The 27963-nt window shown below is 40.9% G+C and overlaps 1 protein-coding gene across 2 annotated transcripts in view; it reads left to right on the top strand.

Moving 5' to 3' along the window:
- Positions 1-27963, top strand: part of LOC126299570 (dynamin-binding protein-like) — a 226270-nt gene that overhangs the window by 85071 nt on the left and 113236 nt on the right. For both annotated transcript variants that reach the window (XM_049991569.1, XM_049991570.1), the window contains 2 exons: positions 22830-22979; positions 23767-23872. In XM_049991569.1, the coding sequence (XP_049847526.1) occupies positions 22830-22979; positions 23767-23872 (256 nt within the window). The remainder of the gene's footprint in view (positions 1-22829; positions 22980-23766; positions 23873-27963) is intronic.

Raw genomic sequence — 27963 nt, 5'->3', positions numbered from 1 at the left:
AGTGTGAAGTATGGCCATCGGCTGCTTGAAGGTTCTGACAAAACGTTCTGCTTTGCCATTTGACTGGGGATAGAACGGAGCACAAGTTAGGTGCTGCATGCCATTGCGCTCACAGATTGTTTCAGATTCATTTGACATGAACTGAGGGCCGTTGTCTGACATTATGACTTCAGGTAAACCTTTGAGGCAAAAAACATAGGACAACACCTGAACTGTGATAAGTGACGTCGAGTTAATTGGCACAGCAAAAGGAAACTTGCCGTAAGAGTCTACCACAATAAACCAACAAATGTTCCAAAAAGAACCCACAAAGTCTGTGCACATATTGCCATGGTGATTGTGACTTAGGCCAAAGAGAGAATTTCTGTGGTGGAGTGGACTGATTTTCCACTCGTGCATGACACTGTGACATCATCTGTTCTATTTGGATGTCCATGCCCTACCAGTTACAGTGTCGGCGTGCTAACAGTTTTATACTAACAATCCCCAAGTGTCCTTGGTGAAGTAAAGTGCAACACTGCTTTTTGCAAAGCTTTGGGGATCAACACACGTGACTGTCCACTGTCATTTTGAACAAGAATCACACTTTGCTGTATAGTGAGGTTATGCCAATGTGCAAAGTATCAGTGCACTACAGAGTTCTTCATGCTAAGCAATGAGTAAGTCCAAGATGTGCGAAAGTATTTTAGCAAAATGTTCAAATCTGAATCAGCTTCTGTGGCCTGTAGAATTTTCCTATAGTTCAGAGGAAAGGATTGAAGCAATTCAGAATCGTGAGCATCGATGTGACAAGTCTGTATCAGGGCCAGTTAGAAGATGTGAAAGTGTGTTCACATTACCATACTGAGCTGTTGGACGATATACAATTTCATGTTGGTATTGAGACAACAACAAAGCCCATCTTTGCAATTTTTGGGCAGTTCTTACAAGAACCGTCTTCATCGGATGAAACGAGGACTGCAATGGTTTGTGATCTGTTACTAAATAGAATTTTCTGCCATACAAATAGTGGTGGAATTTTGTGAAACCATACTTAATAGCCAATGCCTCTTTCTCTATTTGTGAATAGTTACACTGAGCTTTGGACAACACTTTTTATGTGAAAACAGTAGGCCTGCCTGTATCACCAAATCTCTTTAAAAGCACTGCACTCTTTTCGAAATAGGGAGTGTCAACTTGGAACACAACTGGTTTGTCATGATCAAAGTGAGCCCAGCATTGGTTCAATGCATCGTTGTTGTTGTTGTTGTTGTTGTTGTTGTGGTCTTCAGTCCTGAGACTGGTTTGATGCAGCTCTCCATGCTACTCTATCCTGTGCAAGCTTCTTCATCTCCCAGTACCTACTGCAACCTACATCCTTCTGAATCTGTTTAGCGTAGTCATCTCTTGGTCTCCCTCTACGATTTTTACCCTCCACGCTGCCCTCCAATACGAAATTGGTGATCCCTTGATGCCTCAGAACATGTCCTACCAACCGATCCCTTCTTCTGGTCAAGTTATGCCACAAACTTCTCTTCTCCCCAATCCTATTCAATACTTCCTCATTAGTTATGTTATCTACCCATCTAATCTTCAGCATTCTTCTGTAGCTCCACATTTCGAAAGCTTCTATTCTCTTCTTGTCCAAACTATTTATCGTCCATGTTTCACTTTCATACATGGCTACACTCCATACAAATACTTTCAGAAATGACTTCCTGACACTTAAATCTATAGTCGATGTTAACAACTTTCTCTTCTTCATAAACGCTTTCCTTTCCATTGCCAGTCTACCTTTTATATCCTCTCTACTTCGACCATCATCAGTTATTTTGCTCCCCACATAGCAAAACTCCTTTACTACTTTAAGTGTCTCATTTCCTAATCTAATTCCCTGAGCATCACCAGACTTAATTCGACTACATTCCATTATCCTCGGTTTACTTTTGTTGATGTTCATCTTATACCCTCCTTTCAAGACACTGTCCATTCCGTTCAACTGCTCTTCCAAGTCCTTTGCCGTCTCTGACAGAATTACAATGTCATCAGCGAACCTCAAAGTTTTTACTTCTTCTCCATGAATTTTAATACCTACTCCAAATTTTTCTTTTGTTTCCTTTACTGCTTGCCCAATATACAGATTGAATAACATTGGGGAGAGACTACAACCCTGTCTCACTCCCTTCCCAACCACTGCTTCCCTTTCATGCCCCTCGACTCCTATAACTGCCATCTGGTTTCTGTACAAATTGTAAATAGCCTTTCGCTCCCTATATTTTACCCCTGCCACCTTTAGAATTTGAAAGAGAGTATTCCAGTCAACATTGTCAAAAGGTTTCTCTAAGTCTACAAATGCTAGAAACATAGGTTTGCCCTTCCTTAATCTAGCTTGTAAGATAAGTTGTAGGGTCAGTATTGCCTCACATGATCCAACATTTCTACGGAATCCAAACTGATCTTCCTCGAGGTCGGCTTCTACTAGTTTTTCCATTCGTCTGTAAAGAATTCGTGTTAGTATTTTGCAGCTGTGACTTATTAAACTGATAGTTCGGTAATTTTCACATCTGTCGACACCTGCTTTCTTTGGGATTGGAATTATTATATTCTTCTTGAAGTCTGAGGGTATTTCGCCTGTCTCATGCATCTTGCAATGCATCTTTAAGTATTTGAAAAACTTCTTGGCACTCTTCTACCCAAACAAAGGGGATGTTCTTGTGACACAAGTGATGCAATGGAGCTGCAATTTGTGCAGCATTCGGTAAGAGTATAATCGTTCATTTTTCCATAAGACTGACTGCAATTCTGTGACATTGCAACGAAGTGGCAGGTCACATATGCCTAGTAAATGTGACTGAAGAGGATGTACATCTTGACTATTTATGACATGACCAAGATACTGCAACTCAGGTTTAAGAAAATCACCCTTGTCCAAACTACACTTTAGTACTGCATTAGATAACACACAAAACAAAGCACACAAATTTTAAATGTGTTCTTCAGGTGTACGATCTGCTATGACAATATCGCCCAAATAATTTGAACAGTTTGGTACTTGAGCAGTCAGCTGTTCCAAATACCATCAGAAAATGGCAGGTGCAGAAGCACTACTGAAAGGCAAGCACAAACGTTTAAATAAGCCCAAATCATTGTTCACAACACACACAGTTTGAGATTCTTCATCTAATGGCATTTGAAGATATGTGTCGCACAAACCAGTTTTTGAAAAGTAGTGACTAGTGCCTAATCTGCCCATGAGATCCTCTGGTCGTGGTAATGGATAAGTATAAATTACCTTTTGTGGGTTGATTGTAGACTTAGTCAACACAGAAGTGAATGCAACTTGAAGGTTTGGGGAGCAAAATCAGTGGACTTAACCGTTGACTAGCTAGTATGGGCACAACAGCTCCACTATCTTTCAATTCTTTATGTTCAGCAGCTACTTTGTCCCATAATGCAATGGGAACAGTTCTGGCCCGACAAAATTTCGTTTGAGCATTGTCTTTCAGTATAAGATGTGCAACAAAATTTTTAGCCTCTCTTAAACCTTGAGAAAAAGAGTTCAGGGAATTCATTCAACAAGCTAGCTACACTTTCTTTGGCACTGAATGCAGTCACTAACAACAAATTGTGCTGAATTTGAAAGCCAAACAAATAAAATGAATCAAATATGTTCTACAGTCCCAGATTGTAGCATGGTGAAAGTCACAGTTCGCATATGTGAGAGATACATGGCAGGCAAAATACATTTTCCGAGAACGCGATTGTCTTGGCCGTTATAAGCCATCAGGTGCTTGCTAGTTTTAGACAGGCATGGGGAGCCTAACAGTCGATATGTGTTACTGTCCAGCAGTATAACAATGGCAACTGAGATTTCACATGTCTTCCAGCTAGATGCAAATGAACAAAGGTTTGTTGGACTGGCATAGCACTGAAGAAACATTTTGCTTGCTAGTTTTGCTAATGCGTGTAGCGGGCTTTGAATACACTGCATTGATTACATGGGCCTTGTGAGTAGATTTTTGTGAGTGGTCAGAATTGTTATGTTTGTTCCGTTGCAAACATACAGATTGTGCGTGACCGTTCTTGCCACAAGCGTAACACTGTGCTTGTCTAGATGGGCAATCTTGGCGTTCATGTCGTGGATAACACCTATGGCATGACTTAATTCTATTCACTGATGGAGGTGCCTGTTTAGAGAACTGTTTATGTGGCTTTGGGCATGCGTGCTGCTGCTGCTTACTGGGCCAGTTGTGAGCAAAGGATGACTCAACCTGACAAATTAGTGACTCCTCAAATTTATTGGCCGTGCAGCATGTGAATCATACTGATTTAGAATTTGCATTACATGATAAAATGATGAATCTGACTGTTTCACAATCTGTTCTCTTAAGTTTGACATCAGTTACATTGTACACAATCACATCATGCAATATACCTCCTGAATATAAAGAACCGCAAGCACATCTGAATTTGCATTATGTCATCATACCACGCAAATCTGTTACCCACTCATGATAAGTTTGTTCTGGCCTTCTCTTCCAATGAAAGAATTGGTATCTAGCTGCCACCAGATTCACTTGTTGGTCATAATAGTTAGAGAACCTACAACCAGAACATAGGAAAGCTCACTCAGTGTGGCATTTGGGAACAATTTCTGAATAAGAGAGAAGATTGCACTTCCTGCTGTTGACAAAAAGTAATGTAGTTTCACAGTAACTGATACTTTGTGAGCAATGATGTGGGCTTCAGACTGTTGCAACCACTCAAGCCATTCCTCTTCTTTTTTGCTAAACTGGCGAAAAGGTGGTATGGCACTTGGAGTTACAGTTGTTGCATGTTGGTCGGGTGGTCGCATTGCATTTATTGCTTGGTTGTCCAATAACTGCTGTACTGTGTTTAGAAGGGTTGCAATCCTCTGTGTCTGAAACTGAAACATCTGTGTTAGCTGCACTGCATCTATCACTTGCAGTTCAGGTGTCTGAGCAGCAGGTGGGAGAGGTGGGTTGCACATTTTGGAGTAGACAATACAAGCAATAAAAATAAACACACAAAAAGAAAATATCTTCAATGTCCACATGATGGTTCATGGTGTGGGTTCCTGTAGTCATGTCCTAGTTCATGAACCACGGACAACGTATGAGTGGCCAATAAGTGGTCCTGACAATCGGGATACCAGTTACTTTGGAATAAGGCTGGGCATCTCGGACATATTCTGAGTCGTAGTCACCTTTTGTGCTCAGATGGCAAAGACTACCAAATCCACTGGTTAGTCCCTCAACCGTTAGGGGTAAAACTCAATGGAACTCGGGGCAAGTAAGGCTAGCAACCTGCCTCCCCGACACTTTAAATATGATGCTGGCAACAATCAGAGCAAAGTGCCTCTGACCTTTGGAGGTGACATAGTCCCACCTCTAACTGACAAACCAGAGACTCCTAAGATACGACTTGGCAAACAAATGGTAATGACATGGGGAGCTATTAATATCAATGGGGGCTACCCTGGGAAGAAGGTAGTGCTGGCAGAGGCTGCGAGTAAGATGGGGCTGGACGTTTTAGCTGTTAGTGACATTCGGGTAAGGGGTGAGAAAGAAGAGGAAGTGGGAGAATACACGGTCTACCTGTCAGGATTCAAAGCAGGAATAGCACAATGGGTGTAGGGCTTTACATCAGGAAAGAAATGGAACCCAACGTAGTTGCAGTAAGGTATGTAAACGAGCGACTGATGTGGATAGATTTGACACTGTCTAGCAAGAAAATTAGGATTGTGTCAGTATATTCGCATTGTGAAGGGACGGATCAAGATAAGATGGATAGTTTTTATGAGGCACTCAGTGATGTAGTTTTTAGAGTAAAGGACAAGGACAGTGTTCTGCTCATGGGTGATTTTAATGCCAGGATTGGAAATCGAACAGAAGGGTATGAAAAGGTTATGGGTAAATTTGGAGAGGATATGGAGGCCAACAGGAACGGGAAACAACTCTTGGATTTCTGTGCCAGAATGGGCTTAGTAATCACAAACTCCTTTTTTAAACATAAGAACATTCACCGGTATACTTGGGAAGGCAGGGGAACCAGATCTGTCATTGACTATATAATAACAGATCAGGAAGGCTGTGAGGGACACACGTGTATTCAGGGGATTCTTTGATGACACTGATCATTATTTAATCTGCAGTGAAATTGGGATTGTGAGGCCGAAAGTGCAGGAGGTCAGGTCCATATGTAAGAGGATAAGAGTGGAGAAACTTCAGGATAAGGAAATCAGGCTCTAGTACATAACAGCGATCTCAGAAAGGTACCAGTTAGTTGAATGTAGTCAATTACAGTCATTGGAAAAGGAATGGACAAGGTACAGGGACGCAGTACTAGAAGTTGCTAAAGAATGTCTTGAAACAGTAATGTGTAAAAGTAGGATGAAGCAAACAGCTTGGTGGAATGACACAGTCAAGGCAGCCTGTAAAAGGAAAAAGAAGGCGTATCAAAAATGGCTACATGCTAGAACTCAGGTAGACAGAGAAAGTTACGTTGAAGAAAGAAACAAAGCCAAACAGATAATTGCAGCATCCAAGAAGAAATCTTGGGAAGACTTTGGAAACAGGTTGGAGACTATGGGTCAAGCTGCTGGAAAACCATTCTGGAGTGTAATTAGCAGTCTTCGAAAGGAAGGTAAGAAGGAAATGACAAGTATTTTGGACAGGTCAGGCAAACTGCTGGTGAATCCTGTGGATGCCTTGGGCAGATGGAGGGAATATTTTGAAGAGTTGCTCAATGTAGGTGAAAATACGATCAGTAATGTTTCAGATTTCGAGGTAGAATGGGATAGGAATGATGATGGAAATAGGATCATGTTTGAGGAAGTGGAGAAAATGGTCAATAGATTGCAGTGCAATAAAGCAGCTGGGGTGGGTGAAATTGAGTCGGAATTCATCAAATACAGTGGAATGTCAGGTCTTAAATGGCTACACAGGATAATTGAAATGGCCTGGGAGTCAGGACAGGTTCCATCAGACTGGACAAAAGCAGTAATCACACCAATCTTTAAACATGGAAACAGAAAAGATTGTAACAACTACAGAGGTATTTCTTTAATCAGCGTTGTGGGTAAAATCTTCTCAGGTATTGTTGAAAGGAAAGTGCGAGTATTAGTTGAGGACCAATTGGATGAAAATCAGTGTGGGTTTAGGCCTCTTAGAGGTTGTCAGGACCAGATCTTTAGCTTATGGCAATTAATGGAGAAGTGTTACGAGTGGAACAGGGAATTGTATCTATGCTTTATAGATCTAGAAAAGGCATATGACCGGGTTCCTAGGAGGAAGTTATTGTCTGGTCTACGAGATTATGGAATAGGAGGCAAACTTTTGCAAGCAATTAAAGGTCTTTACATGGATAGTCATGCAGCAGTTACAGTTGAAGGTAAATTGAGTTCATGGTTCAGAGTAGTTTTAGGGGTAAGACAAGGCTGCAACCTGTCTCCACTGTTGTTCATATTATTTATGGATCATATGTTGAAAACAATAGACTGTCTGGGTGAGATCAAGATATGTGAACACAAAATAAGCAGTCTTGTGTATGCGGATGACTTAGTTGTGATGGAAGATTCGATTGAAAGTTTGCAAAGTAATATTTCAGAGCTAGATCAGAAATGTAAGGACTATGGTATGATGATTAGCATATCCAAAACGAAAGTAATGTCAGTAGGAAAGAAATATAAACGGATTGAGTGCCAAATAGGAGGAACAAAGTTAGAACAGGTGTACAGTTTCAAGTACTTAGGATGCATACTCACACAGGATGGCAACATAGTGAAAGAACTGGAAGCAAGGTGTAGCAAAGCTAATGCAGTGAGCACTCAGCTACGATCTACTCTCTTCTGCAAGAAGGAAGTCTGTACCAAGACTAAGTTATCTGTGCACCGTTCAATCTTTCGACCAACTTTGTTGTATGGGAGCGAAAGCTGGGTGGATTCAGGTTACCTTATCAACAAGGTTGAGGTTACGGATATGAAAGTAGCTAGGATGATTGCAGGTACTAGTAGATGGGAACAATGTCAGGAGGGTGTCCACAATGAGGAAATCAAAGAAAAACTGGGAATGAACTCTATAGATGTAGCAGTCAGGATGGACAGGCTCAGATGGTGGGGTCATGTTACACACATGGGAGAAGCAAGGTTACCCAAGAGACTCATGGGTTCAGCAGCAGAGGATAGGAGGAGTCGGGGCAGACTAAGGAGAAGGTACCTGGATTCAGTTAAGAATGATTTTGGAGTAATAGGTTTAACATCAGAAGAGGCACCAATGTTAGCACTGAATAGGGGATCATGGAGGAATTTTATAAGGGGGGTATGCTCCAGACTGAACGCTGAAAGGCGTAATCAGTCTTAAATGATGATGATGATGATGATGATGATGATGATGATGATGATGATGATTCCCACCTGAGAACACTGAATAGAAAAAACACTATAAGACACACTGTTAAAATATGTAAACACACACTTGCAAAGAAAAGACAAGGTAGAATTAAGGTGCCAGCAAAACACACAAGCCCATGACAAAACAAAACAGAGACAATCTGTGGCCACTGTTTCTCTGGGTTCGAAACTTTCCTAACAGGTTGTCGCTATGTTATTCCTCCTGTATCGTCAATGTCATGTTATTTGTACATCTTGTTGCCATGTTGTTGTGGCTAGGAATCCTGCATACTCAGTTCACTGCACAATCAATCAAACAACTCATATTAATGAGTTTTATTACAACAAGACAAGTACAAATACTTAACTTAAATCTGAGAATTCTTCTTGTCCTTTATACATGACCATCCACAAGTGAAATTACACAGATGTGCCGGAAGCAAGAGTCTGTCAACTGAACTGCAGTGACTGCTGATCTCTAACTGTGCTACAGAGAGAATGCTAATGAAGAGGCTACGATGCGTTGCCTAATGAAGTGGCTAACGTTGAAGCTGCTATTGAAGTGGTTACCACCAGGCGGGTGTGGCGCTTATGTTGTCTTCACCTAGGATCCGCTGCTGTCACGTTGTTGTCCTGGAGGGAAGGTCAGTCAGCATGCGCATGGCTGACCTCTTTTTCATGGCCTTCTCTTCTGTCATTCCCAACTGGCATACTGGCGCTGACTGTACACTGTAACATCAAGAATGATAAAAAGAATAACACAGACTGAAAATGAGATAAGAGGTGGTATGCCATGAGTTACAGTCACAAATACGCATAAATAACAACACCTTTTCAGAAGATAAAGCTTAAAATTGCTCAGCTGATAAACAATTTCATTCCAAAGTGGTTCCCTAAAATAACAGAAAACCACATATGGAGTGGTACAAAATAGGTTTTAGAAATTATTTGTGTACCGTGGTTTAATTGTAGGCCATAAATGATTCTGCTCATGATATAGTTGTATTGCAGCTTTGAAAATTCTATAACTCACTCACCAATATCTTGGTTCACATTTAAGACTGGAATTAGGTGTGTGTTGTTCATAGAGACATTTTACACAAATCCTGACTGCATCAGTGTGGTGAGACATGCATTCAAGAGCACACTGCTCCAAGAACAGCCCCACCCGAAATGACCACTGCTCAGTGAGATTAAGGTAAAGAATGGAAGTAAAATTGTGATGAAAAAAATTAAGCATTCTCCAATACAGATTTTGTATAATGTTTTCCCTGGTTTTTTTTTAAACAGGTTGATAAATTGTTTTGAAAAGACCAGACCCCCCCACATTATTCCAGGAAGGGTCATTCAAGATGACCACCCTTGGTTTTAGCACTGGATGATGTGGAACTAGTGCAAACCTTATTCAATGAGGAGCCCACTGCATCAACAAGACATGCAGTTCAGCAACTCAAGTTTTCACAACAGTCTCTCCAGAGGATAATGGAAAGGAAACTTTATCTTTTCCCTAACAGAATTCAATGGTACCAATCTTTGAAGGACAGGGATATGGAGCTTTGATACTCTTTCGGAAATGAGATGATTCAGGCCTTTGAAAATGGGACAGTTGATACAGGTCAGATCTGTTGTAGTGATAAGGAATTCTTCCATCTCCATGGGTACTTCAACAAATAGAACTGGCACTACTGGGCTGTTGCAAGCCACATCTTCAAACTGCTACTCTACATCATCAACAAAAAGTCACTATTTGGTGCACAACCAGTACACAGTGTATTATTGTGTCCATTTTTATTGATGGACCTGTCACAGAAGACAAATACAGACAGGTACTGGAACATAAATTTGTACGAGCTGCACAACACAACCAAATGCTCCAAAACTAATGGTTTATGCAGGATGGAACACATCCAAGCTGTAAAGCAGATGTGTCAGATTTCTTGTAGAGTCAAAGATCAGATCATTGCCCAGGACACCTTAGCATTCACTGGAGTGGCCCCCTTATAGTCCTCATCTCAAATTATGTAATTATTTTTAATGGGGTTATATGAATGACAATCTTCAAAGATGCAGCTGCAATACTCAGAGAGAATTGGTTCTGCAGTGTCAAAAAAGATTGATGCAGTCTAAAATAATGTTCTTCAGAGAGTCATCACAGAATTTAGTTCAAGGCTCTACTCGCTCATTGCTGCAGAAGGAAAGCCCTTTGAAGACCTTCTGTATTGAATTTCAGATTGTCTGCTATAGCATTAATACAATAATAAGAATCTGTCACCCCATGTTTTGTTATAGTAGAGAAAAACTTACTGAGACCTATTTTATGCCCCCTGAATGCACCAGAAAGCAGGAATTAAACAGTTATGTACAGCACACATGGCAGGAGATATGGGGGACAAATTAAGAGAAGATGGAACATCGGATATAAAAAGCCCACAAGAGCATGGATATATTTTTCCAAGGCAACTAGGAACTGGCGAAGGCAACTAGGAACTGACTACAGGGAATGTAGGTATGGAAAGCATAATGATGTACATCTAGAATCAGTTTTTCACCTCTTAGCCCTCCAAGAAAATTATCATATTTGTAAGAGGGAAACAAAACAGAAACAGTAAATGTTAAGAAGTGAATGGCAGACAATATATTTTCAAAATTATTAGAGGTTACAGTATAAAATCAAATGTAATGCTGGAGTGTACTCTTCTGTCCTGCATTCATCCTCTCTTTCTTCCTCTCCCATGCCCAACCTCTTATTTTTCCTATCTCATAACCCATTACGGAGAGGGAGAGGAGAGTGGAGGTGACCCCATCCGTGTGTGTGCATGCCCACTCACGCCCCCCCACCCCCCCACGCACACACACACACACACACACACACACACACAAACAAACAGTGGACATATAAGTAGTACATGCACTGTCTGATCAAAAGGACCCAGACACCCCGTGCAATGTGGAACTGACCACTAGATGTCAAGAGAGGCAGACATGCCAGTATAAAAGGAGGGGGGGAGAGTATTGTGTTGTCAGTAGAGAAGCAGTAAAAGCAAAACAGATTTTTTGGAACTCAGTGACTTTGAACATGGACTAGCCATTGGATGTCACTTTAGTGACAAATCCATCGGTCATTTGAGCTGTTCTAAAGCTGTGCAAGTCAGCTGTTAGTGATGTGGTTATGATGTGGAAATGCAAAGGAACGGGCACAGCTGAACCAAGACCAGACAGACCACATGTACTGACAGACAGGGACTGTCAACTATTATGTAGGGGGATTGTAAAAATGTGCACGAAATTGTTGGAAAGAAGTACTTGTGAGTTTCAAAGTGCTACCGGCAGTGCAGCTAGGATAATGGCTGTGCATAGGGTGTTAAAAAAAATTGGGGTACAGTGATTGAGCAACTCCTTGTAAGCCATACATTTCTGTAATCAGTGCTAAGTGATGCTCAAGGTGGTGTAAAGAGCGATGCATCTGGGCAGTGGCTGAGCAATTTGTGAAGAATCGTGCCACTGTCTGTGGCAATCCAATGGAAGGGTTTGGGTTTGGCAAATGTCTGGAGAATGTTACCTACCATCGTGTGTCATGCCAATAGTGAAGTACAGTTGGAGGTGGTGATGTGGTGTGGAGGAACACAATGGAACACCTTAGAGATGAGTTAGGATGTCAGTTTTGCTCCAGACTTAAGTGTCCGACATCACCACCACCACTGATCCCAGCTCTTGAGGAAGAATGGGCACCCATTCCCCCAAAGACATTCAGGCACCTCATTGAAAGTGTCCCCAGCATAGTTCGAGCCATCATAAAGGTGAAGGTTTGATACCCCCTTATTAATGTCCACTAACAGGTGTCCAGAGACTTCTGATCAGGTAGTGTACAAGGCATTGGCAGTACCCACTAAACAAAACAAAATCAAATGAGTAACAACAAAGCACTGAGTGGAAATCACAATAAGCCACAGAGGAATTTCGTGAGTTCTGGGTAATATAGAGATTTCAAATTTTTTAAAAAATGAAATGTCCAGAGAAATAACATGCAATTCACAAAAAGTGAACTTCTGAAATCCGAGATGAAACAACCACTAAAGTTTGCAGCATAGATTTGACTCCATCCTCAACTGATGAGTAAAAGCAGTTGTGACGAAAACTTCTGGAAAGGATCAATACATCCTTTAAGAAATTTGTGTAAATTAAAAATGTAAACATTCATCTGTCCAAAATCTTAAATTCCTGAAAATTCTTCACCAGATACTTTGAATTTTGACACAACATTGCATTCACATAACAATGTGTGTTTTTTTTATACAGGGTGGTCCATTGATAATGACTGGGCTAAATATCTCAAGAAATAAGTGTTAAAACAAAAAAAAAAACTACAAAGAACGAAACTTGTCTAGCTTTAAGGAGGAAACCAGATGGCACTATGCTTGGCCCACGAGGTGGGGCGCTGCCATAGGTCAAATGGATATCAACTGAGTTTTTTAAAAATAGGAACCCCCATTTTTTATTACATATTCATGTAGTATGTAAATAAATATGAATGTTTTAGTTGGACCACTTTTTTCACTTTGTGATAGATTGCGCTGTTATAGTCACAAACATATGGCTCACAATTTTAAATGAGCAGTTGGTAACAAGTAGGTTTGTTAAATTAAAATACAGAACATATGTATGTTTGAACATTTTATTTTGGTTGTTCTAATGTAATACATGTACCTTTGTGAACTTATCATTTCTGAGAATTCATGCTGTTACAGCGTGATTACCTGTAAATACCACATTAATACAGTAGATGCTCAAAATGATGTCTGTCAACCTCAATGCATTTGGCAATACGTGCAACGACATTCCTCTCAACAGTGAGTAGTTCGCCTTCCTTAATGTTCGCACATGCATTGACCATGTGCTGACGCATGTTGTCAGGCATTGTTGGTGGATCACGATAGCAAATATCCTTCAACTTTCCCCACAGAAAGAAATCTGGGGACATCAGAGCTGGTGAACATGCGGGCCATGGTATGGTGCTTCAACAACCAATTCACGTGTCATAAAATATGCTGTTAAATACTGCTACAACCACACGCGAGCTGTGTGCTGGACAGCCATCATGTTGGAAGTACATTGCCATTCTGTCATGCAGTGAAACATCTTGTAGTAACATCGGTAGAACATTACGTAAGAAATCGGCATACATTGCACCATTTAGATTGCCGTCGATAAAATGGGGGCCAGTTATCCTTCCTCCCATAATGCCTCACCATACATTAACCCGCCAAGGTAGTTAATGTTCCACTTGTCACAGCCATAGTGGATTTTCTGTTGCCCAATAGTGCATATTATGCCTGTTTCCGTTACCGCTGTTGGTGAATGACGCTTCATTGCTAAATAGAACCCATGCAAAAAATCTGTCATCATCCCGTAATTTTTCTTGTGCCCAGTGGCAGAACTGTACACGACATTCAAAGTCGTCGCCATGCAATTCCTGGTGCATAGAAATATGGTAGGGTGCAATAGATGTTGATGTAGCATTCTCAACACCGACATTTTTGAGATTCCCGATTCTCGCACAATTTGTCTGCTACTCATGTGCGGATTAGCCACAACAGCATCTAAAACACCTAGTTGGGCATCATCATTTATTGCAGGTTGTGGTCGACGTTTCACATGTGGCTGAACAATTCCTGTTTCCTTAAATAACGTAACTATCTGGTGAATGGTCCAAACACTTGGATGATGTCATCCAGGATACCGAGCAGCAAACATAGCACACACCCATTGGGCATTTCGATCACAATAGCCGTACATCAACACGATATCGACCTTTTCCACAATTGGTAAACGGTCCATTTTAACAAGGGTAATGTATCACGAAGCAAATACCGTCCGCACTGGCGGAATGCTACGTGATACCACGTACTTATACGTTTGTGGCTATTACAACGCCATCTATCACAAAGCCAAAAAGTTGTTCAGCTAGAACATTCATATTTCTTTATGTACTACACGAATATGTAATGAAAAATGGGGGTTCAAAAAAAAAAAAAACACCACATTCGATATCCGTTTGACCTATGGCAGTGCCATCTAGTGGGCCAACCATAGCGCCATCAGGTTTCCCCCTTCAAGCTAGACTAGTTTCGTTCTTTGCAGTTTTTTCATTTGATGCTTATTTCTTGAAATATTTGGCCCGCTCACTATCAATGGACCACCCTGTGTAATTACTATATACACACATATCATGTTTTTGCGTGATACTCTAAAGAATATTTATATGTATACAGGTTATATATTTTTTAAACAACAACATATGGCTTTTCTGTTAAAACCTTGCAAGAAAGAGGCTACTGTGCTTTTCAGTTGTTTGAATTAGTGTGGTTTTGTTTTCTTTCTCACAACTCTGATTGTTGAGTATTTAAACCATTAGAAAAATTGTTTCTCCCATACATATTCTTTCTCATTAAATATATTTTTAAACAGAAACTGTGTATACAGCAATGTGCCATTTTGTTTTCTTCATTGCAGTCTGTTTTCACAGAAAACAGAAAATTTGTATTTGTGGCTTATCAGCTTATGATTACAATAGTGCTACAGAGTCTGAATTTGCAATAATAATAAACAAGGCTCAAGATCAGAGGGAGGGAGAGGAGTAGATAAACAGAGAGGGGGGAGGGAGAAAATGGACATAGAGAGGGGGGGAAGGAGGAGATGAACAGAGATGTAATTAGAGTAAATTTTTTTGTCATAAATGTGTAACTGATAAGAAATGAAAATCTAATTTGAAGAATCTCCTGGTGTTACACATATCAGATACATGCTACCCAAACGTTTAGAAGAAACATTCTCAAACTTGAACACGAGATTTACTGTAGACACAGCCAGATGTGGTATATGAGTTCCATTGTGGCAGGAAAGGTGGTGTCAAGAAGGGCATACAACCGCCAGTTACCACTTATGTTCTCACAACTCATATAACAATGCTGATACCATAGTGAAATGGGAAAAAGTGAAGAAGAAACCTTAGTGTAACAGTGTCGTCTCTCCCCCCCCCCCCCCCCCTTCCCCCCAGATAAAGTTACGCACACTTAAATTATATGTGTAACACCAGTAGATGTTAAAAATTAGATTTTCACTTCTTATTAATTATGAAAAAAAATTTACATTAATTACATAATGCAGGGTTACCGATGTCCTTGATATGTGAAATCATATGCTTCCCAAAGATAGTGCACTGCATGGCATTTGGGATGCATTCTCTGTACCCTAGGACTGAAGCAATTATGTCAGCCATACTACTTACACATTCAAAGAATGTTGCGCAGAACACATTAAAAGAAATTGCTCATATCAGCAAATTGTTTCGAGAATTCTAGATGTATGAAAATTGACTGTTTACTTAGCTCTGTGATTTGCAGAATATATCTTGCAAAGGCTTTGGGCCATATTTTCACATAAATGACGACTTATAAAGCCACCTGTATTTTTGGGGAGATTTTCTTTGTCAGGGCTCATCATGTTTGAACGTGTGGTTTGTTTCTGGACCCTGTGACAGATATTGCTCTACAATGTTCTATATATGTTATTTATTCTGTCTTATTACTGGAACTGACTTGTGTTCTTTTGTGCTATCTTGGTACTGGAAGATTTGTGGTAAATGCAGACTGATAATGAGGAGTATCCTCATTTGCAATTGATTTAGGTTCTTAAATTACTAAAAGTACTTATGTGCCTGTATTGTTGCTCTACAGCATGACCCTAACTGAAAGATCTGTTGAACAGTTTCAATTACTTTAAGCTTTGCAAAGTCACTTTAATCATGAAAGTATGTTTTTTGCTGGTGCATATTGGCAAAAACATCATGTTTCATGTATTACCTATTCTCTATTGATATGGTTTCCTCTCACTCATCACAACCTAAGATAACGTGCATTGTGTTCTTCACTCACACTTAAGCAAATTATCAGTACCTATAACTATTAATGCAATTAGTTATCACAAATGTTTTTCTTCCCATTGATCTGTCATTAATTTGCTATCATTTCCCTCTGTTGTTGACTGTTGACTCGGGAGTCTTTTCCCATACTGATTGCTGTATGTGCACAGTTCAGTTGTGTTGACCTGTAACAGAAGTCTGAAAACTTGTTGTTTCCCATTGCCAATGCCAGAAGTTGTATAGTGATTGATTGATTTGAAATGAGGGAACATTTTGGCCACTATTTATAAAAATGTTCAGTATGGCCGAAATCAGAAGCAATATTTTTTAAAACCACTGCTGTACCAAGACACTCTGTAAACACACCATAAGGAAATCTACATCTACGTCTACATCTACATCCAAACTCCGCAAGCCACCTGATGATGTGTGGCGGAGGGTACTTTGAGTACCTCTATCGGTTCCCCCTTCTATTTCAGTCTCGTATTGTTCGTAGAAAGAAAGATTGTCGGTATGCCTGCGTGTGGGCTCTAATTGCTCTGATTTTATCCTCATGGTCTCTTTGCGAGATGTACGTAGGAGGGAGCAATATACTGCTTGACTCCTCGGTGAAGGTATGTTCTTGAAACTTCAACAAAAGCCCATACCGAGCTACTGAGCGTCTCTCCTGCAGAGTCTTCCACAGCAGTTTTTCTATCATATCCCCATAATGCTTTCATGATTACTAAATGATCCTGTAACGAAGTGCACTGTTCTTCGTTGGATCTTCTCTCTCTCTCTCTCTCTCTCTCTCTCTCTCTCTCTCTCTCTCTCTCTCTCTCTCTCTCTCTCTCTCTCTCTCTCTCTCTCTCCTATCAACCCTATCTGGTGCGGATCCCATACTAGTGAGCAATATTCAAGCAGTGGGCGAACAAGTGTACTGTAACCTACTTCCTTTGTTTTCAGATTGCATTTCCTTAGGATTCTTCCAATGAGTCTCAGTCTGGCATCTGCTTTACCGATGATCAACTTTATATGATCATTCCATTTTCAATCACTCCTAATGCGTACTCCCAGATAATTTATGGAATTAACTGCTTCCAGTTGCTGACCTGCTACATTGTAGCTAAATGATAAAGGATCTTTCTTTCTGTGTATTCACAGCTCATTACACTTGTCTACTTTGAGATTCAATTGCCATTCCCTGCACCAAGCGTCAATTTGTTGCAGATCCTCCTGCATTTCAGTACAATTTTCCATTGTTACAAACTCTTGATATACTACAGCATCAGCCACAAAAAGCCTCAGTGAACTTCCGATGTTATCCACAAGGTCATTTATGTATATTGTGAATAGCAACGGTCCTATGACACTCCTCTGCGGCACACTTGAAATAAGTCTTACTTCGGAAGACTTCTCTCCATTGAGAATGACATGCTGCATTCTGTTATCTAGGAACTCTTCAATCCAATCACACAGTTTGTCTGATAGTCCATATGCTCTTACTTTGTTCATTAAACGACTGTGGGAAACTGTATTGAACACCTTGAGGAAGTCAAGAAACACAGCATCTACCTGGGAACCCGTGGCTATGGCCCTCCGAGTCGCGTCGACGAATAGCGCGAGCTGGGTTTCACACGATCGTCTTTTTCGAAACCCATGCTGATTCCTGCAGAGTAGATTTCTAGTATCCAGAAAAGTCATTATACTTGAACATAATACGTTTCCCAAAATTCTACAACTGATCGACGTTTGAGATATAGGCCTATAGTTCTGCACAACTGTTCGACGTCCCTTCTTGAAAACTGGGATGACCTGTGCCCTTTTCCAATCCTTTGGAATGCTATGCTCTTCTAGAGACCTATAGTACACCGCTGCAGGAAGGGGAGCAAGTTCCTTCACGTACTCAGTGTAAAATTGAACTGGTATCCCATCAGGTCCAGCGGTCTTTCCTGTTTTGAGCGATTTTAATTGTTTTTCTATCCTGTCTTCTATTTTGATATCTACCATTTTGTCATCTGTGCGACAATCTAGAGAAGGAACTACAGTGCAGTCTTCCTCTGTGAAATAAGTTTGGAAAAAGACATTTAGTATTTTGGCCTTTAGTTTGTCATCCTCTGTCTGTCTGCTGAAAATACTTCCATCAGTTACCCTACGGGTACTTCCTTCAAGCATTTTATGGACTTGGGGAATCCACTTTAAAGTCATGACTACTAATGCTAATGCCATTCGCGCTAATCATTTAAGGCTTTTTGGATGTATTCCTGACCAGTTAAAAAAAAAAAAAAAAAGCCTCCCAATGAAATCCATGTAAGACATTTCTACCTCTAAATTACATTTTCAAAGAAGCATATGTGAAGTTACATAAAGTGGTGGTTATGTCATGCCATTTGCATGGCTGCCAATTATTACAGATTGTCCATTATTGTTATGGATTTATCACCCTACTTAGAGAGTTATGGGATGTTACTAAAAATTATGGAAACAAACATATTACAATTTGATGTTTTTAAAAAAAAAACTTGGAAAAGGTGCTGTGTACATTTTGCCAATCATGTACTACTACTACTACTACTACTACTACTATTAAAATGTTGTAAGGGTTTCCTTCATGAGTATGTAGGAAGCCTGTCTACGAATAATTTTGTCGCCACGACTTACTAAGATAGGTGACACCAAAAAATTTTTGTTCCCTGTGTCAGGTTAAAGGGTAGGAATGAAACTGCTTTCATACCAGGCTACGTCACAAGCTTCCAGGCATTCGTCTGTCAGCTGGTGTGGCTTTTGTAACCAGGTAATATTTTTAATCTCTTGAGTGAAGAGCTTCTAAGAAAAGTAATTCCCTGGAAAAACTGCATTTTATTTGCATGTGATGATGCAAATACACTGGGGGTCATATAAAAGGAGTTGCTTCTTCTTCTTCTTCTTCTTCTTCTTCTTCTTTTTTTTTTAAAGAAAGTTCAACTGCACATAAGAATACAAACTTATTTCTGCCACTTGCTTCACTTAGCTGAACAAATAGGTGTGAAAAGCCTCAAATATTTTGGTACTGAAGATTTTGTAATCGATCTTCATTACATTCTCCTAAAAGTTGAAACAGACAGTCTACTTTTAAGCTTTGTCAAAATATATATGTCCCTAAACCCCATAAAGTACTGAAGTACATCTGCACAAGATGGCTCTCTTTGCTCCAATCAATACACAGAATAATTGAACAGTGGGAACCTTAGGTAAAATCTTTTGGTGATGAAGCTTCAAAAAATATAAACAACCCTCAGTTAAGTTGAATACACTCTATTCTGAATGATCCAGTTGTGAATCTATATCTTCTTTTTTTTGCATAATACACTTTTGTTACTTACCAAAGTAGATGTATTCCTTCTGAAACAAGAGCCAGGAATTCATAAATTTCGTAGCATCCTAAATACCTTATTTACAGAATTGATTGTAAGATTTATCAAACCGGCTGTCTGGAAGAATTGAAATGCACATACACACTCACACAAAGTAGGTGAAGATGTCATTGGTGTCGACATTAGAAGCTACATTCATCATGTGAGGTTTGAAAAATCGTTTGCTATAAAATTCTATGAAGATATCACAAGGTTTTTGTCAACTCATGTAGTTACATGAGAGAAAAATTTCCATGAGATGATGACTTCTTAAAAATATTAGTAAAGTTGAATGAGTCATTTTCTGGCGTCCTGAGTGGATATGAAAAAAGCACAGTAGAATTTCAATTTTTCAAGATACCAGTTTGGTGATTTTCCACTTTTAACCTGATTTTTTTTTTTTCATTTACAATTTCAGAGTGTCTGAAATATAAAATTTAAAGGCCCGAATCAAGCTTCTAACTTCTAAAATTTCTGGGAAAGCCCCCTCCCAAAACCTGCTTCCATGTTTGCCATGTGATTACCAACAGACTGGTCTGAAAGTTGGCAGCCATGCATTTGCTACATGTGAAAACAGAAAAGAGTAATTTTATACAATCATAGAGTTGTTTGCTAGTTTTAACTGCTTTGAAGCACAAACATTTCTGCATTTATAATATACAGCTTTTAAAATAATTGCATTCTCTGTTTGGTTTGGATAAAAGGTTGAAAGCAGAAAAGCAGAGACAAATGGATGTTTATTTTGGAAGCCATGTCTCTTTGTGGTCCCTTTCACAGTGTCTTAATTGAATGACATCAGCACTGTAGTATCCAAATTAGATTGTGCAAGCTGATTGCTTGTGAAGGGAAATGAGAACTTTGAGTTGTTCTCAGGACAAATTGTAATACTGAGACATTCAGTCATTGTGTACTTGTGCTTGTAGCCTAACTATTTTGCTAAGAACTTACAGGAACACCTTCTTTTAATGCTGGCATTAAAATACAAGGCAAACATTTTATCTTTTTAAAACAATTGTATAGTGAAAACTGTGTTTTCATATAAGAGAAGAGGATGTTACTTTATCACTACTAAGAAAAGTTAATGTTTCATTGTGAATAATCGTTGCATACTGAATAATTGACATGGAGTTCACTCCTTTAAGAAAAACAGGCAAAAAATTGTTGATTTATTGTAAACACTTTATTTGGAAATATCATGGCATACTATATGTTGAAACCTCCTGCAGTTGCAGAAAAAAAAATCCTTGAAATTCGTCTGATTCCTACTTATGAATGTGTTACACGATAAATTCAGTAGTGCCAATAATGTAAAGGAGGGCCATATATTGGGCACCAAATATTCAGACAACATTGAAAGTAAAATCTCTAGGTTGTTATGTCGTGTCATGTTCCTCTTCAATTATGTCTACACAATTAAAGTTTTGAACACTCTGCTGAGATTTTCTGATGTTCATGTTTAGCTGAGTGCTGTCAAAAACCAATGATATGTTCACGTATAAAAGGGAGCTTTCCCCCACATATTCTAAAGAAGTGAGGTTATTCGGTAAAACTCTTTCAGTAACTACTGGCAGGCCATTTTCATTGGAAAGAAATATATGTTAATCTATAGAAGATCTGACAACACTTTTGTATAGAAAGTCTACAAACACAAATGGGTATCTAAATTCCCTTGTGCACCACCATCCATCCCAGAAGCAAGCAGTGCTCAACACACTATCTTCATGTGCCTTTCACATTGGTGAATGGCTTGGAATCAGAGATGGATTTCATAAAGAAGACAAGACTATGTGGCTTATCCATAGAAAGATTTTTCAAACAAAATATTATTAGTTATGCTAAAAAGGAGGACAAGGAATCATCATCTCTCACTGTTATGGAACCTAACAATACGAGAGAAGGAAAGTTGCTACTCAACATATAGCAGAGATGTTGAGTCACAATAGGCACAATAAAAATATTCTCACAATCATAGCTTTTGGCCATTTGCACGCACGCCTGTGTGTGTATGTATGTGTGTGTAATGCTGAGAAAGGCCTTAATGGCTGAAAACTATGTTTGTGTGAATATTTTTATTGTGCCTATTGCGACTCAACATCTCCGCTATATGGTGAGTAGCAGCTTTCCTTCTCTCGTATTGTTACATTCTATCCTGGATTTTCCATTGTCTGTTAGGGAACCATTAGTTTCTAGAGTTACTGAGTGCATCAGCAAAATTCTATGGAAAAATGGCATACAGACAACATTTTTCAATCAGGACAAAATAAGAGACTTTCTCTGAAACAAAGTGACTGCACCTGATTACCTCTGCACTGTGGTAATCTATGAAGCCATGTGTCGCTGTGACGTAGTATGTATAGGTAAAATGGGAAGGACAGAACAACCACCTCACATGCCGTTGGAAGTATGAAATCTGCAGAAGCAGAACATCGTGAACTGTGGGCAAGACAACAACTTGTGTGTGCTGGCCAAGAAAACCAACATTTATTGAAAGAAAGTCTGAGAAGCAGTTGATATTTCCTAGTAAAAAGGTAACTTCAATAGAGAAGGCAGCCATAGGCTTCCAGCTTCATAGCTTCCTGCCATGAAAGAGCACCATGATGAGCACAAACAAACAGGAAGCTTCCTCTGCAGCACGATAATAATACTTTGATAAACATGTCTCCTTTCTTGCTCTGATTGTTTCACTTTCTTTCCGATGACGATAGCTCACCAATAGTAGCTGGAAGAATTTTACCCAATAACTCCACTTCTTCAGAATAAGTGTGGGAAAACTCCTTTCTATAAGTGAACAGGTCACTATTTTTTTGACAGGGTTTAGTTAAACCTAAGCACCAGAAGATCCTGAAGAAGATCACAGCAGAGGGGTCCAAGTGTCAGTCATGTAGAAGAAATTAAAGAGTACCAAGATGCAGCCTAACAACCTAGAAGATCTTACCTTCAATGACAATGGCCATGAAAATCTGCAGTTTTGCAATTGTGATAAGATCTAAGGGTGTCACAGATGTTGTGCATAAAAAAGATAACATGAAGTTCTTCTTGATCGGTTGTTCCTGCAGTCACAATCTATTCTTTATGTGATGCACTTAGTTTCAGTTTATAATTATTGTTCAGTATTCCTTTGTTAATTTGAAATTCTTGTTCATATTTACAGTATGAATCAGATGAAGGTATACAGAAGATCTTTAACAAAGGCTTGGAGACACTACGATACCAAATTGCATGTTTTGATATGGGATCAATTCTGATCAAGCCTGTTCAGAGGATATTGAAGTATCCTCTTATTCTCAATGAACTTATAAAGGTAATATGGTTATTTTGAAACTTATCTTCAAAAGTTGACAACATGATTTTTCATAATAATGTGTAGATTTTACAAATTTCTTATTTTAATAAAATACTGACACAGTTGTTAATTGTTTTTAGTGATATTCATAAATTTTCATATATTCAAGGGTAGCTTATCATAAACTTTCGGTGCATTTTCATTAATTTTTCTAGTGACAATCTGTTACATCTTGTTTGTAGCATTTGTGAGCAGTAGCAGCAACAATAATAATACTTACAGGCTTAAGTTATGTTAGTACTGAGGGTGATAATATTCCACAATACAACTTTCACTGGCCATTAATTTTCAAAATAGTGTAAAAGATGAGATGCTCCAGCTTCTCAAATGGATGAAAAGATGAATAGATAATTATATTCATAATGGACTTATTTAAAGTCTGTGTGCAGAGAGGTGGAGAGCAGCTCATGCTTAGTCTTCAAAAGAACACGCCTCCCCCCCCCCCTCCCCCCCACCCCCTTTCCCACACCACCTGCACCCACTAAGATTTAGCGCAAATGTAAAAAGGAGATCTTTCCTGATATTTAAGTAATTAATTCACCAAATCATGAAACTATTATAAGAGAAATGCAAAATCTACTGCAATTCAAAACATGGTAATACTGTTATTTTAAATGCTGGTTAATATTATATAATTCCATCTAATCAAACTTTTTGCCAGCTCAAGAAATTTTTATATATATTATTTTGCTTTCTGAAGTGAGATCTGTGTAGTGTAATTCTGGCATTTGTAAGTTATTTCCAGTGCACAGAGGATGATCACAAGGACAAACCTGCTCTCCTGGATGCTGTAAGAACAATAACAGATGTGGCAACATACATCAATGAATACAAGAGGAGGAAAGATATAGGTACAGTTGTGTCACCTCACAATAATAAATAAATATACGTAATGAATGATTCACTCATTTTCATCATCTGATCACTCATTGCCTTAATATTTATGTTGGAATATTTATGCATGAAAAGTGAAAGAAAACTGATGTAAGGACAATTTGTACCCATTTACAACTACTTAAATATTACAGCCTATGTTTATGAAAATGTGCAAAAATTCATGATTTACACTATGTGTAACAGAAATACATATAACAGTCAATTTAACTTTCTAGACAAAAACCCAAGTTGCAGAAGGAGAAATGATTTACACTAACCATCATTCAGTTTTAGTTTGGAACAAAGGAAGCAAGATAGCTATTCAGCCATAAAAATCTTTGACCTCCTCCACGGTGTTGTGAGGAATTAAATAGCTAACAAAATTAACTGTAAACCCAAATTTAAGTCATATCTGCTTGATAGCTTTTTTCGTATCCCTCCTTTTACAGCCTGTAGTATTCCTGTCCCAAGAGAAGAATTACAAAAGAGTGGGGGACAAAGTTGCTCACATTATACAGCATTTCATGTATCCAGTGCATCATTGCCCTCTCAGGCAGCCACATTACTCGGTCATGGTATAATGCCATATATCCCCCCTGCGGGTCCGGGGGTTAGAATAGGCCCAAGGTATTCCTGCCTGTCGTAAGAGGTGACTAAAAGGAGTCCCTCCCACTCAAGGGGGTAGTTAGCGCCTGCGTCCAGAGACGGACGGTTTCACGACCTATATTGGCGTTCATTTTGGTTTTTCACTTCTTCTGGTTTCTTCCTTCCTTTGGTTGGTTCCTTTCTTTGTTCTTCTCCATCTCACTGTATTACTTACTCTTCTCATTGCCTTCTTCTCCTTCTCTGGTCTCTGCTTTGGCGTTTGAGACAGTCTGTCCTTTCTTTCCCTCTCTCCTTTCTTTCCCTCTCTCCTTTCTTTTTCCTCTTCTTCCTTCCTCCCTGTGCGTGCTTGAAGGCCGACCCACGCGTTCGCACGCGTAGCCGGTGACGGGGTAACGCTTAATTCCCCGCCCTGGGTAGACAAGTAAGGCACGCACGTACCCCCCGGTAAAGGCCAGGCCCAGGGAGGGGTGATTGCCTGAGCTGACACCTTCCGACCATGCCGATTGGTCCCTCCGACCGTTTCTCGGGAGGTGTGACCTGAGGTGTGAACAATCACCTAAGGCGGGAGTGCCCTCTGAGAGGATCCCCAGAAAGAAGGAGCGCACCATCGGAGACGCTGGCAATCATGGGGGATTCCTCCGCAATGGATTTCTCTTCTTCTTCTCCTCTCTCGACTTCTGCCCACAAACGGAAACTTGACCAGCCACCAGTGACAAAAGTACTACCGCCTGCCCCACAGTTCCTCGTAGTTTCTCGATCTGAGGACGGAAAGGATTTTTCCTGTGTCAACCCTTTCGTTATCCAGAAGGGCATAGATGCCATAGCTGGATCTGTCAAGTCTTGTACCAGGTTGCGTAATGGTACCTTGTTACTAGAAACTGAGAGCGCCTTTCAGGCACAAAAACTGCTTCGGGCCACACTCCTGTACACGTTCCCTGTCCGGGTGGAGGCTCACCGCACTTTGAATTCGTCTCGTGGTGTGGTCTATACTAGATCACTCGACGGATTGACTGATGAGGAGATTCAGTCTTTCCTCGCTGAGCAGGGCATGACGGCTGTCCATAGGGTCATGAAAAAGGTCAACAATGACCTTGTACCGACCCGGACACTTTTCTTGACCTTTGATAGTGTTCAGCTGCCATCGCGCATCAAGGTGGGCTACGAGGTTATTTCTGTTCGCCCCTATGTCCCGACACCTACACGCTGCTACCAGTGTCAGTGTTTTAATCACACTCGCCATTCTTGTTCCAATGCGGCTACATGTGTGACTTGTGGCAGGGATGCCCATGAGGGTGACTGTCCACCTCCGTCTCCTCGTGTGAACTGTCGCGGTGACCATGCAGCGTCCTCCCGCGACTGTCCCGTCTACAAGGAAGAACGCTGTATCCAAGAAATTTGGGTCAAAGAGAAAGTGTCCACCTCGGCTGCTCGCAAGCTATTCGCTAGTAGGAAGCCCTCGTTGCCCCCAGCGGGGAAGTACAGTACTGTCCTCGCCTCGCCTCGCCTCGCCTCGTCTCTCCTCTCCTCGGACTACCAGGGAGGTGGCGACGCAGACATGCGATCTGACCTTCAGAACTACGATCGTCCGTTCGGCCAGTGCTAAGATCATCCGGTCGACGTCTCCTCTTCTTCCCGTCGCCCCTCCGACACAACCACCTTTATCAGCTTCTGCCAGGACGAAGACCCAGAAGTCAGAAGCACGGGCCTTCAAGAAAGAACCGTCTCGTGCAGACCTTCTACGTACCTTGAACCCTCAGCCATCGACCAATCCTTCCACAAAACGACCTTCCAAGAAGGCTCATAGGAAGCACAGTTCTCCTTCCCCGCCACAGCGCATTTCTCCTCTTGCGCCCCCCAGTGGTTGCCGCCCCAGGCCATCATCCGTTTCGCCTGGCCGCACCGCTGGTAGCCAAACATCTGGCCATTAACCAGCGGAGGAAGCTCCCCCTCCCGGCCATCTTCACAAGATGGCCGATGAACCTATAGAACAAATGGACGATGACTGTCCGCCTCCTGCTAGCGGCGGCAGTTCTCGCTCGAAGCCGGGCCCTCAGCGGCCTTCGAGATGACCTCTTCTTGCACCTTCTTTCTCTCACGATGGCACTTATTCACTGGAATATTCGCAGCATTCGCTCCAACCGAGAGGACTTGAAATTGCTGCTCCACTTGCACCGTCCGCTCCTCGTAGCCCTCCAGGAAACGAAGCTACGCCCATGCAATCAAATTGCCTTGGCACACTACACTTCTGTGCGTTTTGACTTACCCCTTGTGGCAGGTATTCCGGCTCATGGAGGGGTTATGTTGCTGGTCCGGGATGATATCTACTATGATCCCATCACATTGCACACCGGCCTGCAGGCAGTTGCCGTCCGCATTACTCTCCCCACTTTTACATTTTCCATTTGTACCGTTTACACTCCATCGTCGTCTGCCGTTACCAGGGCAGACATGCTGCAAATTATTGCTCAGCTCCCTGCACCATTTTTGTTAACTGGAGACTTCAATGCTCACCATCCTCTTTGGGGCTCTCCAGCATCCTGTCCGAGGGGCTCTCTGTTAGCAGACGTTTTCAACAAGCTCAATCTTATCTGCCTCAATACTGGCACCTTTCAGACACCTCTCACACCTATTCCCATTTAGACCTCTCTGTATGTACTGCCCAACTTGCACGCCGGTTTGAGTGGTATGCGCTTTCTGATACATATTCGAGCGACCACTTCCCGTGTGTTATCCATCTCCTGCATCATACCCCCTCTCCATGCTCAACTAGTTGGAACATCTCCAAAGCAGACTGGGGGCTCTTCTCTTCCAGGGCAACCTTTCAGGATAAAACCTTCACAAGCTGCGATAGTCAGGCCGCACACCTCATGGAAGTCATTCTCACTGCTGCTGAATTTTCCATCCCTCACACTACTTCTTCTCCACACCGCGTACCGGTCCCCTGGTGGACTGCAGCATGTAGAGACGCCTTACGTGCTCGTCGACGTGCTTTACGCACGTTTAAACGCCACCCTACAGTGGTGAATTGTATCAATTATAAACCATTACGTGCGCAGTGTCGTCGTATTTTGAAAGAAAGCAAGAAAGCCAGCTGGGCTGCTTTCACAAGCACCTTCAACAATTTTACTCCTTCTTCTGTTGTCTGGGGTAGCCTGCGCCGGCTATCTGGCACTAAGGTCCACTCACCAGTTTCTGGCTTGACGGTCGCAAATGACGTCCTTGTGGCCCCTGAGGATGTCTCCAATGCCTTCGGCCGCTTTTTTGCAGAGGTTTCGAGCTCCACTCATTACCCCCCTGCCTTCCTCCCCCGAAAACAGGCAGAGGAGGCTCGGCCACCTAAGTTCCACTCCTCGAATTGTGAAAACTACAATGCCCCATTCACCATGCGGGAACTCGAAAATGCACTTGCCCGGTCACGGTCCTCCGCTCCGGGGCCTGATTCTATTCATATTCAGATGCT

This window comes from Schistocerca gregaria, chromosome X (assembly GCF_023897955.1).
Source record: "Schistocerca gregaria isolate iqSchGreg1 chromosome X, iqSchGreg1.2, whole genome shotgun sequence".
NCBI lineage: Eukaryota > Metazoa > Arthropoda > Insecta > Orthoptera > Acrididae > Schistocerca > Schistocerca gregaria.
Note: the sequence above shows the minus strand (reverse complement) of the source record. Positions and strands in the feature narration are given on the sequence as shown.